The 16,205-nt window shown below is 27.3% G+C and overlaps 1 protein-coding gene across 2 annotated transcripts in view; it reads right to left on the bottom strand.

Moving 5' to 3' along the window:
* Positions 1-16,205, bottom strand: part of LOC126894128 (glutamate receptor ionotropic, NMDA 2B) — a 107,311-nt gene that overhangs the window by 24,585 nt on the left and 66,521 nt on the right. The window contains exon 1 of one of the 2 annotated variants that reach the window (XM_050664890.1): positions 8,968-9,439. The exons of the other annotated variant lie outside the window; for it this stretch is intronic. Coding sequence (XP_050520847.1) covers positions 8,968-9,361 — 394 coding nt within the window. The 5' untranslated portion in view covers positions 9,362-9,439. Of the gene's footprint in view, positions 1-8,967; positions 9,440-16,205 lie in introns of those variants that run through there. 2 annotated transcript variants of the gene reach the window in all.

Below are 16,205 nucleotides of genomic sequence, written 5' to 3'. Positions count from 1 at the left end.
AGGTTAAGTATTTTTAATTCTTTTAAATATCATTATCACTTCTCAATTTAATTATTATTATATAGGTATATTATAATAAGTTAAATTATTTCAAAAAGTTATTTAATAAATTTATTTAAAGTAAAGTAGAGGCTCAAAATTTAAATAAAACGTATTTGAATTACTAATTATGTCTTTTTATCTTAAGTAAATTAACACTTGTCAATATTTCTTAAAATTATATTTTTTTCGCGTTTTAGGTCCATTAATGACCCAAGCGCCTTCTCCAAAGGAGGAGGTTTCTTTATCATTGATTCTTCGGGACGGGCAGTTAGTCCGTCTTAATACTATTTACATTTAGGCTTTTATGTAATTTAAAAATATATGACTTTATTTAATAGAGTTATTGTATATTATAAAGTGATTTTAGGAAGAACATAATGAAAACTCTTGCGATAGTCCATATCTAAAAATGTTCTAATAATGCTTTAAGTAACAATATATTTTGAATGTTACATTGAAATGGAGATGTATTTTGAATATCATCTTGCCAAACTTAATTGAGGTTTATTTTGTTATACAATGTGACAAAAAGAATATAATAATGTACATTTTTAATATTATGTTTTATTGTACCATTCGTTATTCCTGTAATATGATATTTGCTGCAACTCGGTAACAGAAAGAAAAACCTGATTCTTTTCTGTTTGAAGATTTCTTATCTTTTTACTACAAATCTCGTTGTTTTAAAAATTATATCACATAATCCACTGCAATAAGTAACCCTTCTTTTGCTTTACTACGGACCAATGATTTCTGTTAAAGTTGAAACCGAATGGCTGGAACAAATATTTATCTCTTATCGGTTTCAAGTTATTCCAATAAAAATTAGTCCTGAATGCTATTTGCTTTTGTATTTTATTTACAGATTCATAATTTATATTTTTAGAAGGGTAGAGTTATAAAAATCTGTTCAATCCCAAACATAAAACAATTATATTTTTCAAACCTTAAAAAAAAATCACACGATCAACCATGATTTAACTGGCGCTATGTTCAATCTATTTCAAAGCTGTTTTTCATCTCGTGGTCTTTTTTTTTTAGGCGACACATAACTCGTTCGGTATTATTTGCTAACAAAACCACATAAAACGTTGTTTTACGAAAAAAAAAAAAAGGAATGTTAAATCATTGATTTTATAAAAAATAATACACGATAACCAGACAAACGTTGACAAACGTTGACAAACGGTTAGTCGTGTATCATCTAAAAAATCCGAATTTTCTCATAGGGTTTTGAACACAACAAATTGGATCGTAGCTATCGACTGAAATCCTTTATGACGGTTGTTATAAAAATAATAGGCATATTTTTCTTTTGAGGTAAAACCGCTTGTAAGATAATAACTTGTCGAAAAATGTAAATAAACAAATAAAATAGTAAAACGATTGGTTTGTGTAAGATAAAAAAAATATATATATTCAGTGAATTTTTTGTAAACTAGTACAATTTTTATTCCAGTGATATTTATTAAATCTGTTTACGTGATTTAAATGCCATATGAATTTAAACGTGTGTTCAATAGTGTTTTCTTTTATGAATCGTAAAAGAAGAATTTTATTTGAGAATATAAACGTTTGCGTTGGTTGTTTAGTATAACAAAACGTTACTGAAATTTATATATTTTCCTATAGTTTTAGCGAATTTTATATGAAGGAAAATCTAGTCACGTCGTGAAAACATCTTCACAAGTGGTGACCAAATTATTGAAGTTTATATTTTTGTGTTTTATATTTTGTCTACAAACAGAATATTTTCCTTTATAAACATGTGATACATATATTCTTTTCTGTTATTTGTTCGAAATATACAAATATTAAATATTGACATCATAAATGTATTATAAATTTTTTTTTTTTATCTATTTAAACAATGGTATTCGTTATTATAAATATGTGAATAATTATCATTTTTCTATTTTATGTAAAATCATTAGAAGAACAAGTATTGTTAAGTTATACTTCATAAACCTTTCATTAAATCAGATTGAGAAAAGAAATACATTTCTTTTCTGTTTTGATAATAAGACTATTATAGTAGCCTAATCATCAATCAAACTACATTAAGCGTTTTTAATTCTTGTAAAAAAAAAATAAATTTCATAACTATGTTTCGAAGTTTTAAAATTAGTGGTTTTACAATGTTTTTTTATTTGTATACCTCTTCTAATAATTTTTTATTCTCAATTAATTCTTATTAATGTGTTTTTTTTTTGTTTTTACAATCTAAAAATGGAGTTCTTAAATTGCTATTATAATAACTTTATTACAACTCTTTTATATTTGTTAAGTCAAGCTAAGTTTTGTCAACTTTGTAGTTATTATAATACTGCATAATTATTATTATTATTAATTAATTTTTTTATGGAATAAAAAGGCTTGAAACTGCCATGAGAAATTTCTTAATGGTATTTAGTATAAAAAAACAAGTACGTTTAAATCTTGTTGTATTTTATCTAATATCTTTTAGTACACAGAAAATGAATCTACTTTAAAATAACTGTTGTTAAATTGAATTCATTGATTTTTCAATGATAATTACAATACTTTGTATAATAATAATACATTTTTTTCAATAGTATTGCCTTTTAGACTATAAATAAAATAAGCAAAGTTAAAAATTATTCTAACATAATTTCCTCTATTCATATCGATCACCTAAAAGATTATGGTAATTTAATTTTAAAGATCTTTTATATATGTACCAGTACAATATTTGTATCACTATCGAACTAATTCCTAAAGATTTTAATTTCAAATTCTCTTGTAGTAATATTCTCACTAAACTTTCTTGATTTTGTCATATATAATTTAATCGTAACAATTAATTGGTATAAAACTGTATTACTTTTAAATTCAAAAATATTTCTATGTATTCTATAGTTGATATTTTTTCTATTACTTATCATCATGTACAGTATATTCTATGTTATAAATCACGCAAGTATAATTTTAATGGGTCTAAAATGTAAAGTTTTAACCGAGCTTATTTAATTCTTCTTAAAAACTATATTATCTCAATGAGTTACAGTAATGTTGAGGTAGCTGTAGTTAATTTAAGTAACTTTCCACCTTTGGTAATTGTGTGATAACGTAAAACAAATTGTTATTATTTATATTCCTAAAGTTTGGTTAACCAAAAATTTTAGAACTAATATTTAAGAACACTAAAAGCGTATAGAATGGTATGTGTGCAGGCGGAGAAATGATCAGAGTTTAAGCAAATACGATTTGTTTGAACTTAGTGTGTAAAATACAAAATCATTAATTTAATTTATTATTAGTTAGAGCTCAGTTTTATGAAATTAAATAAAAAATGATTAAAACATTGTAACTTCAATAAATAGATGAATAGATTTTAATTAAAAAAAGTAAATATAACATTATAAATAACAATATTATCTAATAGACAAATACTTAATAATAATGTATAAAAAAAAAACTTTAAAACACGGATTCTTAGCGCTTGGGAAAACTGCTGAAAAATTTTAGTTATTGTCGTTACCCTAAAACAAAAATTTTATAGAACTCTTTTTATTATACTTCTTTTAAATTGCATTTCATCACGAAATAAAATTACAAACAGAAACAAATGGATAGATGTTAAAATAATTTTGTGATCATTCAATTGTTTGTGTAGACTTTTGTTGTTTTGTCTATAACTTTTTAACTCATAAATTTATATTACTTTAAGTAATATATTATAATTATTCAGAGTTTATAATTTTTTGACAAACATTTTTTAATCTTTTACATATTTTTTTTGGTTGAATAAAATTCTTTGAATAGACACTTAGGAATCATTACATTTTTTTTTATTTAACAATTTTTGATTTATATTTTAAGTTTTAGCAGTACATCTCTATTTTTAGTAAAATATTTTATTAATAATCTATTGCACTTGTACTGTTACTCACAGATGTTCAACACATGTGAATGTATCAATTAGCAATTGAGAGTATTTATGTTGGTACATATTTTGTGCCAGACAATACGTGGCCACTAGTGTGAATGAATACACAGATTGTAGATAAATCATTTAAATAATATCCTTCTACGCGGTACACGAGAAAATTTGTTTTCAAATTTAAAACAATTTTCAGCAAATCTCATCACATGTCTGTAACTCAGAGCGCCCCCCCCCCCGTCAATCAGTTTTAGCTGACGTGCGATTTCATTGTCCCCAAGTGAGTAAGGAAATTCAATTATATCAGAAACACTAAGCAAATAATATACACGTATGTATACGATTAAACACTAAGCACGTGACAGCTGTTTAGGTGATCCGCTTGCTCTCATAAAGGAACCACAAAAATTTCGTTTCAAAGTTTTACGTATTTACTTAATGTCGTTAACGGTCCACTTATCAGGTGGTTAAAATGCACGTTTTTTTTTATTAAATGGTTTTTTTGAAAAAAAAAAAAAAAGTACAAACAAAACGAGAAAAATGTAGACAAATAACTCGAGGTAATATATAATATATATCATATTATGAGCTATATTTTTGACAAAAATAGTGTTATAGTTGATTATTAATGCAATTATTTTCTCTCGCCCCTAATTGTAATTTATAACCCTCAATGTATGGTAACAGCTTGCTGATGTCTTTTTATTAACAATTTATATTGATTCTGTTGTAAGCTATTCCAGTTAATTATTGTTTTATTGTTATGGATATGTTTATTAGACATTAGACAATAATCAACAATAGTAATGATGCTGGAAAAGAAAATCTTATTGTCTTGGTCTTACCGATAAAACTCGAACCTCAGTTAACTTTTACACTAAAAAACCTTTTCAGAAAAACAACTTTTATCTGATTAATTATAATTACTCAGATGTTATAACATCTGTTTATATTTAAAGGACATTTTCGCTATTGTTTATAAATAATAATTAGTATTTCTGTTTATACTCTACCTCACCGCTTAGTTGTTGACGTTCGCATTAAAAAAAATAAACGGTTTTTACAGCCGAGTATAATTTAATAAGGTGGCTCTTGAGAAATAAAAAAATGGCACGTTTAGTATCAACCTGTTCTAATTTAATCCCGGTCTCTTTAAAAATCACCTCTCTTTAAAAAAAGTACGTGGGTACTTGTGTCAATTGACATCGTTGCAAGTTTCGGTTCTATTTTTAACTATTTACAAAAGTTTCGTTATATAAAAATAGTATTAATTCTTTCAATATCAATACTGTTACACGTTTTCTTTTTACTTAAGCACCTGTACGTGTCTAGCTTGCTAAAGTTACAATAAGAAACACTTCATCGTTTATACTGTAACAGTGCGTATTTCAGTGTTTCACGATGATCAAAAAACAAACATGAATTATACACGTTTCAATACAAGTGGTCATTTTATTTTTATTATTTATATGCTACTGCGAGTCTTACAAAAAAATAATATATATAAATAAAAAATGTTCAAAAACAATTATTTTATCAATAATAGTGAATACCTAACTTTACAACATTTTGAGATACACAATACATCAGTATAAGTGACGATTTCTAAAAAGGTACGTACATTTATAACGTTAAAAATAACATATGAATTATACATTTTAGAAACAATTGACAAACAGATTTTACTAGACGTCATAAACATTTTCATGAACAAGTTTCATAAAAAAAAAAAACATTAGGACCTTAATGATCCTAAGAAAATGAGTTCAATTTAAAACTTTTGATGGAAAAGTGTCTTAGTGATGCTTTAAGTGAAATTATCCACATTAAAAATACTTCATGTGTACCTAACTGATTTGAACATTTTAAAAAATAGTTCTGTTGAAAAAGCGTAGGGTAATTTATTATTTTTGGAAGACTATCAAGCATTAATTGAGTGTATCGAAAAAGTCATGAAATTATATAATGTAATAAATTATTAATAAAAGTATTGAATAGTCTGAATATTTTAACGTCAAAAATCGTAAATAGTCTGTTGTTCAATTATTGTTTACATTAATTTGGCTTCAGATTTTTTCAATCATCTAATTTTCTAGTTAATTACTAATCAGTAACTAAGCGATAATTACAAAGTAAAATAATTAAATAATTAATCTATAATAAAGAAAGGTTTAAAAGCGATTTGGTAAATACGCTTTGATATTTGACGTTTAAGAATAATATTTATGACAGGTAGTCCAAGGGACATGCGTTCACCCAATCAAACTCATATGATAATTAATATTTTATTAAATATAATGAGCTTATTTTGCTTATAATTATAATTATGGTATATTTATTTTATGCCTTCATGAGTTCATTTTTTTCTTACAATAAAAAATTCACAACAAGTTGCTTGGCATATTAAAACTAACATAAAGTGTTCAGAAAATAAGAAAAAGGTATTTATTGTTTGTATTAATTAACATGTTCCTTGAACAATCTGTTAAACATGTATTTATGTTACTTTCTGATATTTTATTATTTAAGTCTTATATTTTATTATTTACCTAGTTTTTTGCAAACAATTTTTATTTGATACCGTTTTATTTTCATATAAAAACTCCGTTTATATTTGATTTTTCTTTAAAAATATCTGGTGACTGATCACGTTGTAACATCCAACAATAATTTGTCATCATGGTAATATTCCACCATCCCTGATAGCGCCTTTATATTCCTTCATAATTATATAGATTAGTTAATAATACAATTGGCAAGCATAAAATAGAAATACACCAACATATTTATCGTTAAAAATATATTGAAAATACTATATGGTTGTCATTATAATATTTAATTTTTAGAGTGCCGATATTTTATTGTAAAATCAGTTTACTTTGTTCGCTATACAGATGACATATATTCGCTTTCCAACTTTTATATTATACAAAATAGTTTGATGAGTTTTGTTTATTTGAAAACTTTTCTTTCGTTTAAACATTACCAGAACTTAAAACATATAAAACGTTACTCGAAGGTATTCATTTATTTAATATAATTTAGTCAGTGTCCAATGCATGGAAATCTCTCGTCAGTGAACACATTCAGTGTTGCCGATGAATAATTAATATTAATTTTATCACATTGTATCATATTTGCTGTTGAAATTAAATGAGTGTATCGGAAGTTTATCGATCTTTTCAGTTGCACATAATTAATTGAGTATGTGTGTAACCGTTTATATTATTAATTTACTTTCTGTTACTGATTCAAGTTAATAAATAGAACATGATAATTCGAGTGGAAAATTGCAGCCTATAATTCCAACGTTGCGACCGTGGACATTGTTCGGTTATTTTGTGTTGAGAATTTAAAAAGTAAACTATAAAAATTTCATATGAATTTGTATACTTTAACATAAAACGTATTGTACATTTCTTTGGGCCTTCTGTACAGTTAGAAGATATTTTTAATAAGCAGTCACTTACAGTAGAAGACGCAAAATAAGATTAAAATATCCTTCAATGTCTGTTTGTATCATATCTAGTAGTAAATATATTTTGTTATTTACATTTTATATAAACATAAGTATTCCTATGAGTTATTGTTTTTAAATTTAAAATATCGTTCGTATTTTATCAATAAAATAAATAAATACCGTTATGCCTATCTTATTTTTTTGAATTTAATATCATTTTTTGATATTTATTTAGTAAATTAAGTGAAGCGTGTTCAAATAGAATAATAGATACAAGAAAAAGGTTTACATTAATGCTTTTCAGTACTTGTATACATTTTAAATGCTAAAACTGAATCCATTTAAATTACTTTTTAAACATATATAAAATATGACTATTATTTTTTTTAATTAATCCGTATTGAATGATGTAAAATTCTCACTAACTTGTTTTACTTCGCGAAACATCATTGGTGTTCCTTTTGAAAACATTTATACAATGTTTATCTTGAATGAAAAATAATTTTACAAAATTTTGAATATTTCTAGCTAACATTTTAAATTTTCTTTCAGTTTTCACTTTGAAAGCTCTGAGTTTTGTTGCCTTAGATCAAATAAGTTTTAATTTAATTTTTCTGTTTTATGGAGAGCGCAATCAAATTTTAAGTGATTTTTTTCTATTAAACCATTGGAACTGTTTGGTATTATGATCAATTTGAAAATTTAAATAAATATATAAAAATCGTAAGATATTAAAAAAATTAAACAATATTAATAATTTAAAGAAATTAAAAAATATTAAGAAGTCATAGAAATTTAAATCTATTAAAAATCATATAAATGCAAAATTATTAATATATAGTATGTATAAATATTAATGTATAGTATATATTTGAGGATTAACCAAAGGCATGTTTTTTTTTATGTTGTGGTAATAGCTAATTTTGTAATACATAAAGTGTACAATTTTTAGATTTATATCATTACCTATTTAAAAAAATACTCATAATTTAAGGAAAAACACTAACACATGTTGCAATATTTCATTAATTTGCTTATAAGCCACTCATATGCATTTAATGTAAGGAGCATATATATAATTACTTTATGTAAAAGCATGTGTTTCCTATATTATTAAATATTGATATTACACAAAAGTGTGAACAAACATGGCATAAGTGACTCATTTAGTATGTTGTACTTTAAATTATTCTGTTATTGCTATTAACATTTTATAGTTATAAATATAATGACGTAAAATAGGAAATTACAAAGAGTATTAAATAAATAATTTGCGGTTTTGTTCTAATACAAAGTGATTATAAATAAAAATAACAACTATGCTATTTTTAAAGATCATACAAAAGATAACATCTTACTTTCAAGTAAAAGTTTTTACAAAAGAAAAAGTTTTTGACTAATAATTATGAATATTTTTAGAAGTGATCACTTAGTTTAAAAGTCACCGCCAAGGGCATATTTAGTAAAAACACGACCATTACTTTAAGTTGAAAGTTAACAAAATGGTTATATTTCCAGAAGTGTTAAACGAGTACTTAAATTCGTTTTTCATGTTACTGACCTGTCGGACTGGGTGTCAAAGACATCATCAGAGAGCGGACGTTTTGCGAACCAAAATCGTAGAGTTTGTTGTACCGAATCGTATGGTTCTTCTTATTGGCTTTGCTTATCTCGCGCATGGCCTCATTAATGGCCCTGTAATAACCGCGCACTCCAAAATTGGTTTTCGGCACCAGCATGCCCACGTTGAGGGCCAGCTCAGGTTGACCACTACTAACGGTTAAAAGTTGTGCGCCGGCACCTCTATGATTTCCACGAAACCGTTTACCGCCACTACCAGAACCTCCGCCGCTGCCATCGCGAACCTTGGCGGCGTCGGCCGGCCACCACCAGCCGGACGCGACAAATACGGCCACGGCGACGACCACTTGGATCGTCGCGGCCGGCCACCACATGTTCGAATTTCAAGGCGATACTCGTGGCGCGTGTGACGAGCTACTGGACCTGGATGAAAACGAGAGTTGAACGCGCGCGAATTCGGAACCTCTCTCACAAACCGTCGCCTTGACTACCGGCATTTCTACATCACCACTATACCGACACGCTTCTTGTATTTTTTCACGGGCGCCCTCTCGTGTGTGTGTGTGTGTCCTGCCACATTAATTTTTTCCTTTGTGTGATCGAACCGGATATGTTACGCCGTGCAGTGGACGTCAACTACAGTGCTCCCGGAAACAGATCGAGTGACCGACTGTAAAGTCGGTGGCCACCACTCGAACCCGAGACGAGGGTATTTTGGCCGATATAGAAATGCCTTTGTTACATAACACGACATACGTTGTGTTGAATTCCAACCGATACGACCTTTTTACATTCTCACCTCTTACTAATTATTTCAACGTCACCTATAACGACAGTTGATTTTATTAAAAATTAAAACCATACGGTGACATCCATTTATTGGGTCGGGTTAAGTGCCGATTTAATGTAATTTTTTGCAAAGCGAGGGAACTTTGGCCTAACGGATAGCCGTTTCTTTTTAGTATTCATCGCAACCATAGACCGATGGTCCGTCGGGAAATTATTGTATTTTTTCAAATTCATCGCCTATATTCTGCATGTTCCTAAGTATATATATTTGTTACACGAGTTCTGGTATGGTAAAAAACGAATGTGCCATGTAAACCCGGAACCGTGTTCATAATTGACCTGTCAAATTCTCAAAGGACCGATTGAAAGGTTCAAATGTTTTGCGTTGCTTGCATTGACTCAAAAGCAATAATGCCCTGCCAAATCGAATTCTCTCCCACATTTCTATTTACAACTATTATTCCTGTTGTAAGCGTTCATTTAGATATTTATTTATCGTTATTTTCTTACGGATATATTTTAACGTTCCCTTCGAATAGCCAAAAGAGTGAATTTGGAAACAATCATTTTGAAAATAACTCCATTAATTTCAGTTTTGAACTGAGAGTTAATTTTTTCAAATATTTTACATAATTTAACAGACGATTGGTTTTTCATGTGTTTTATAGTTAAACAACAAACTAAGTAAATTAAGATAATTCATATAAATACACGAGGAATGATAGAAGGGCATATAATTCTTTCACAATTAAGTTTTAATATGTTCAACATAAAACTACTATTTAATTACAACTAAGCGAATAATATAATCAATCTTCCATAATTTTTAAACCCAAAATTTGATTTCCAAGCCTCTTTTGTGTTTCTGACCAAAAGTATTAGATAAAAACTGCAATACTTTAAAAATATCAATATTTTTTCATATAATTTTCATTAATAACTTATATTATGAACGATTTTAATTCATTTGTATCATTAATATTATTAATTTATTTATAATTATAATATTTAGGTGCCACTCTGTTTAGTGACGACGTTAAACGCAGAGTACAAATGATAAGTTTATTTTTTATCGAATGTAACCTGCATAAATAATATTATAGTCGCGTTTTGTACATTCATAAATAAAAAGTTGGAAAGATCTATGTGTATGATTGGTAGGCATCTTAATATTATTCGGTTTAGTTCGTAATCTCATCATCTAATAAATTTCAAGTTAATCAAAAGAAACCAACGATTTCAGGCAGTAATTAAAACATTTATGCAAACAATTGTTCTGATAACTGACCTCTATTAATAAAGTCGTGTCCAATGTACAACTACGGCCTTCGTTGAGAACGCAAAGTTTTTTAACCAACAAAATGTTAAATAATGACAATACAATGAGTGTGAAACCTACTTAGAATGGTACACGTAGGGAGCTAGTCACGCTCCAAAAGTTAGGGAACACATTAACAATGCGCTCAGACTGACATTATATTCATAAGTTTCCATTTCCAATTTGTGAACTGGCAAACAAGATCGTAGTGCAAGCGATTGTACTCAAAACGCAATCTCGATGAGTGCAAAAACTTTGCTGGTGTTAACAGACGGGAAATTGAAACATTTATCACCATTTTGATTAGAAGTGAAAAAGAAAACATATTAGACTTAAACTTAGAATGTAAGTTTTTAAAAGCACAATAGTTGTTTTAAAAAAGTTATAAACAATAATAGCTACTTTACTATGGCACAAGTTTTAGAAATTGTTACGAGTTCGGTTCGCATAAATCTTTATTTACCAAAGACTGGAACAACTTAATCATAGTTAGCAATAATTTGTTTCACTTACTAAACTTTTAGGTCTATTTTTTATTTTTTATGTTTCATGGAATTTTTATGTGTATTGATGATAAGTAAGATAAAAACCAGAAGTCTTCTTACTAGTGTTAAATGAATAAAATAATAATAATGAAATCCAATTTTTAATGGCATAGTTAATGTAATTTCCCAACGGACTTTTAGAACCGTTTCTAAAATGCTGAAGATAATAGACTTTACGGCTTTAAGTCTTTATATTGTGACGGTATAACTTAGTTTTTTTTAGTGCTGTTAAACCTTCGAGTGTCTATATAGCGACTGTACTGTTCTGATAATTGTTGCTGTTATTTATATTATTATAATACGGTACAATAAAAAAACTACATTTATATAAGGAAGTGGGACTTACAAGGATTTCTAAAAGTATGATTTATTTCAGCTTAGATTTTTTTTTTACCGCGAGTACAATTCATGTTGTTCTTATAAGGAAAAATTCATTTTACGCATTGTATGAATAAAAAATAAACTTCAGAGATTGTTCGCCAACTATAGAAACGAGAATATCTTGTAAAAAATCGTTCTTCAGATTACGAATAAGACGTACAGAAACTTGGTGGTAAAAACATGAAAGTAAAATACACAACAAGACGGCGACAAATTGCTGAATTCATTCCGTCTTAGACCATCGTAAATAGTATTACAAAAGCCGCTGATTGTCCTTAAATTTATAGTTTTATGGAACGTAACCACTTTTGTGAGCATTTTCGTTTTTAATATGAAACGTTTGAAAACGGGATGATTTCTTCGACAGAGTAAACAATGACAATGTTATTAACAATTTTCCCGTAAAACCGCAGACCTGAGAAAAACAGCAATATCGCATTACATTGTAATCAAAGGAAAAAATATAGTATAACGTTAGAAATGAATCAGTTGCCTGCGACAGTGATAAATGGTCCATAGTAAACAAAGCGGTAGTAATTAAAGTGTATATCGAATGACAATAACGGTCATATTTCTCTACAGTGTCTACGAGCATACATTGACTGAAATGTTTAATAAACTATAGTACGTAACACTTCACGACGATATAGCTGAAGATTAAGTAAAAGTGTATACATGCAAAGTATGTCTTGGTAAATTCTTCAAACCATTTTTATGAGAAAATTGTTCATCAGTTTTCTAAGGACATTTGTAAAAAGTTTATTCATTCAATATAAAACATTTACACAAAGTTGGAAAAATTTTAGGTTTTATAAACAAAATTGTTCAAAAGCGCAGAATATAACGGTCAATTAGCTAAAACTCGTGATGTTTTGACGTTTAATTGAAAGATATTGAATTCAATAATGGCCTCAAAAATTGCTCACAGGTATGAGAAAAAAATCACTACCGCCGCGATTTTTCAATTGTTTTTGTAAAAACAATTCTCTTTGTTTTTCGTCTATTGTTTTTCACCCACTCGCATCATAAACGAACAATATAGACCCACATTTATTGTATTCTCTACAAAATGGTCTAATTTAATAGCCGTTTTTGAAATTAAATTTTTAACCAACGTTTTGATGATAAACTTCAATCTTTTATTTTTCACAGTTTTGTTTTGTACGACTTGAAGTGCCAACATCTGAACGTTGTGTTGGTGTATAATTACAGCGATTTGTAACAACGCGCCAAAACAGAGTCGTTGCAGCCACTCGGTTTTGGCGCGTTTAAGTGTAAGTGTAACATTTTGCTTTGTTGTTTTACTCTTAATTATTCGCTTTACTTTGTGTAGAGCTCTTCGATTTAAATTCTTATTCCATAAAAAAACAGAGGAAGAAGGGAAAAATAGGCGTGTTGTTTGGTATAATATAAAAATTTGTTTGTCGCTTAGAAACGAACATTTGAATCACACCCTAAAGATTTACAGTACGCCCGAGAGGATAAAGTAATTTTTTCGAGGTCAAAAAACACAAATCTTAATTTTCTAACTTCACAATAAATTATATGATAACAATCTTTTTAGTTTACTTTAAAGACACTCTTGGTTGTGATTAAATAAAGCTTAAATCCGGAACTCGTTTCATTTCCTAATAACAACACCTGCCAAACGACAGCTGTTACGTGCATCACACAATATTTTACTAAAAACCCAAAGGAGATTTTACAAATTTTCTTTATTGTCATCAGTTTATAATATAATACTAAGACAGTTGTGCATTACTCATAAACAAATCTCCCTTAAATTCAATTATATATATATATATATATATATATATTACAAAATTAAACGTCATTACGTCAAAATCCTGATTGGGGTTAAAAGTACTTTCGAAAAGGCCATAAATCATTTAAAAATATCTACTGACGAGTTTTCCTGAAAAATTCTAGCAGTTAGTTGAGTGTTGTTTTAATTTTAATAAGTATCCATTTAACGAAATAAAAAAAATTTCACTAACTCAATGTTTTTAATTCCTATTTTTACATAGAAATTTAATAAATTTTATGTACACTAAAAGTTCAAGCTTATTTAAACTATTTTTATTCTTGAAAAATGATTTTCATGAATACGTTGATTTTTTTGCATTACAGGATGATCGGTTTGTCATAAACCACTCGATTACTCGCAAAATATGTATATTTATTTTACTAGTAATCGAGTAGTTTTTTTGTAAAACTGATCACTCTGTATTACAGATAAACGTAAAATGTGAGTCTCATATTGTAAATAATTAAATTCATTAAGGTAATTTTGATAGAATACCCTTTTCAAAAATATTTTTATACGCCAGGTTGAAATAAATCCTTTGTTTTAATTATAAACTCAATCTTCTTACCGATTGTCTAATCATTTTGCCCACAGTGTAATTTGTCCGTTATTAATATTCGACCTACTAGTTATCATTAATAACGGCAGGTAACGATGACCATACTGATGACACTTTACTTAATCCTTTTAATTTAGTTCAGTCATGTGATTACACTATTCGATAGCATTGTAATTTGATATAAAGTTTAGACTGTTGTATTTCAGTTTTAAGTTCAATTGTTCTGTTAGTCTCCAAATTACTTCCAAATTATTTTTTTCTAATAATTTAAATTAAAGTACTATGTACATTGAAAAATTTTAAATAATTTATAACATAATAGTAAAATACTAATATGTGATCAATTGCTGTTGTTTTTAGCTAATGAACATTTATTTTATTTAATATAAAAACAAGGCTTGATACGTTTTAAACATGATATGTTTAAAATATCAAAATTTAATTTTTGTTTGAATTTGTCCTTTGAATGCTTTATAATTTTTAATGCGTGAAGAAATTTATTATAAAATACATTATATATAGATTCAATAAATGTATTATTGTTATTTATTATTTTCAATGGCTTTTACAGAATAAAATTAATGTTATATTGTTTACTATGAAATAGAGTGCTTTTGAACAAATCTAGAAATAGTATTGTGACTCGAAGTAGAATGCTTTTGAAGACAATAAATTCCTATAACTGTACATTATAGTATTTAGTGATAGAAGAATTTATGATGTAGTTTTGAAATCGGTATGTTAAATTCCTTTATTTTTACCAACAAAAATATTGATATTTGAAATTATTAAAACAATTGCTCGACAAAAGAATTTCCATATTTTCCGGATTAAGTTGAGTTATGATGTACAGGTAACTTACTTAACAGATTTTATTAGAAGTTTTTTTAAAAATTTGCATATTTAATCTAAACTTAACCGAAATAAATTATTATATCATATTATATAATATCATATTTGTGATTAATCTGGAATAAAGTTACATCGCTTCAAATTAATCAAATAGCGTATAAGATTTCTAATAAAAATTCTGCTGTAACGTCAATAAAAACAATTGAAGCAGTATAATATTTTTAGTATATTAAGTATGAAAACAATTTTTTTTTTCAAGTTTTAATTACAAAAGTTTAAACAAATAAAATCTTACAACATTGCAATCCAAAATAGTTGTTTATATGTTACTATGTTACAGTATTTTAAATGAAAAAATTATCAAATCGTATTGAAAAAGGAAAAAAAAGTTCTATTCATTATACATGATTTAAGTTAAGTATAAGAACCTTACCAAAATCAGGTTCTTTAAAAGTTATTAGTATAAGTTTAAACCATATTACCGTTTAAGTCTATATGACTCACACGTTTCACTGCTAAAATATTAATTATGTTATTTTCATGATTATATTTAGTGGTAGAAATCATAGTAGCGTATGCGATTAATTAGCTGTTTTATGGTGTAACCACAGACAATACGAAAAAATAGTAAGTAATCAAATTTTATATACTAGCGTGTTAGGTAATTTTTGATTAATATGGGAATGAAATAGTTTTTCAAAAACACAGACCAGCACAAAAAGCGCACGAAACTTCAATTTAATTTGTAAAAAAATCAAGTACCACCGGAATTCGAACCCATGTCATCCTCGTTGTATTATTAGTGTTATCCTGTTCGTCTTCAGACCATTATATAAAATAGAAAATTGTTCACTAATCTAAAATTAAAAATCAGAGTGAACACATTTTAATGATATTTTATTTAATCAACTGTTATCATCATCTATGGTTGACAAACTATCAATTTTATCACAAAATCACTTTCACC

This window comes from Daktulosphaira vitifoliae, unplaced genomic scaffold (genome assembly GCF_025091365.1).
Source record: "Daktulosphaira vitifoliae isolate Bord-2020 unplaced genomic scaffold, ASM2509136v1 Scaffold_1, whole genome shotgun sequence".
NCBI lineage: Eukaryota > Metazoa > Arthropoda > Insecta > Hemiptera > Phylloxeridae > Daktulosphaira > Daktulosphaira vitifoliae.
Note: the sequence above shows the minus strand (reverse complement) of the source record. Positions and strands in the feature narration are given on the sequence as shown.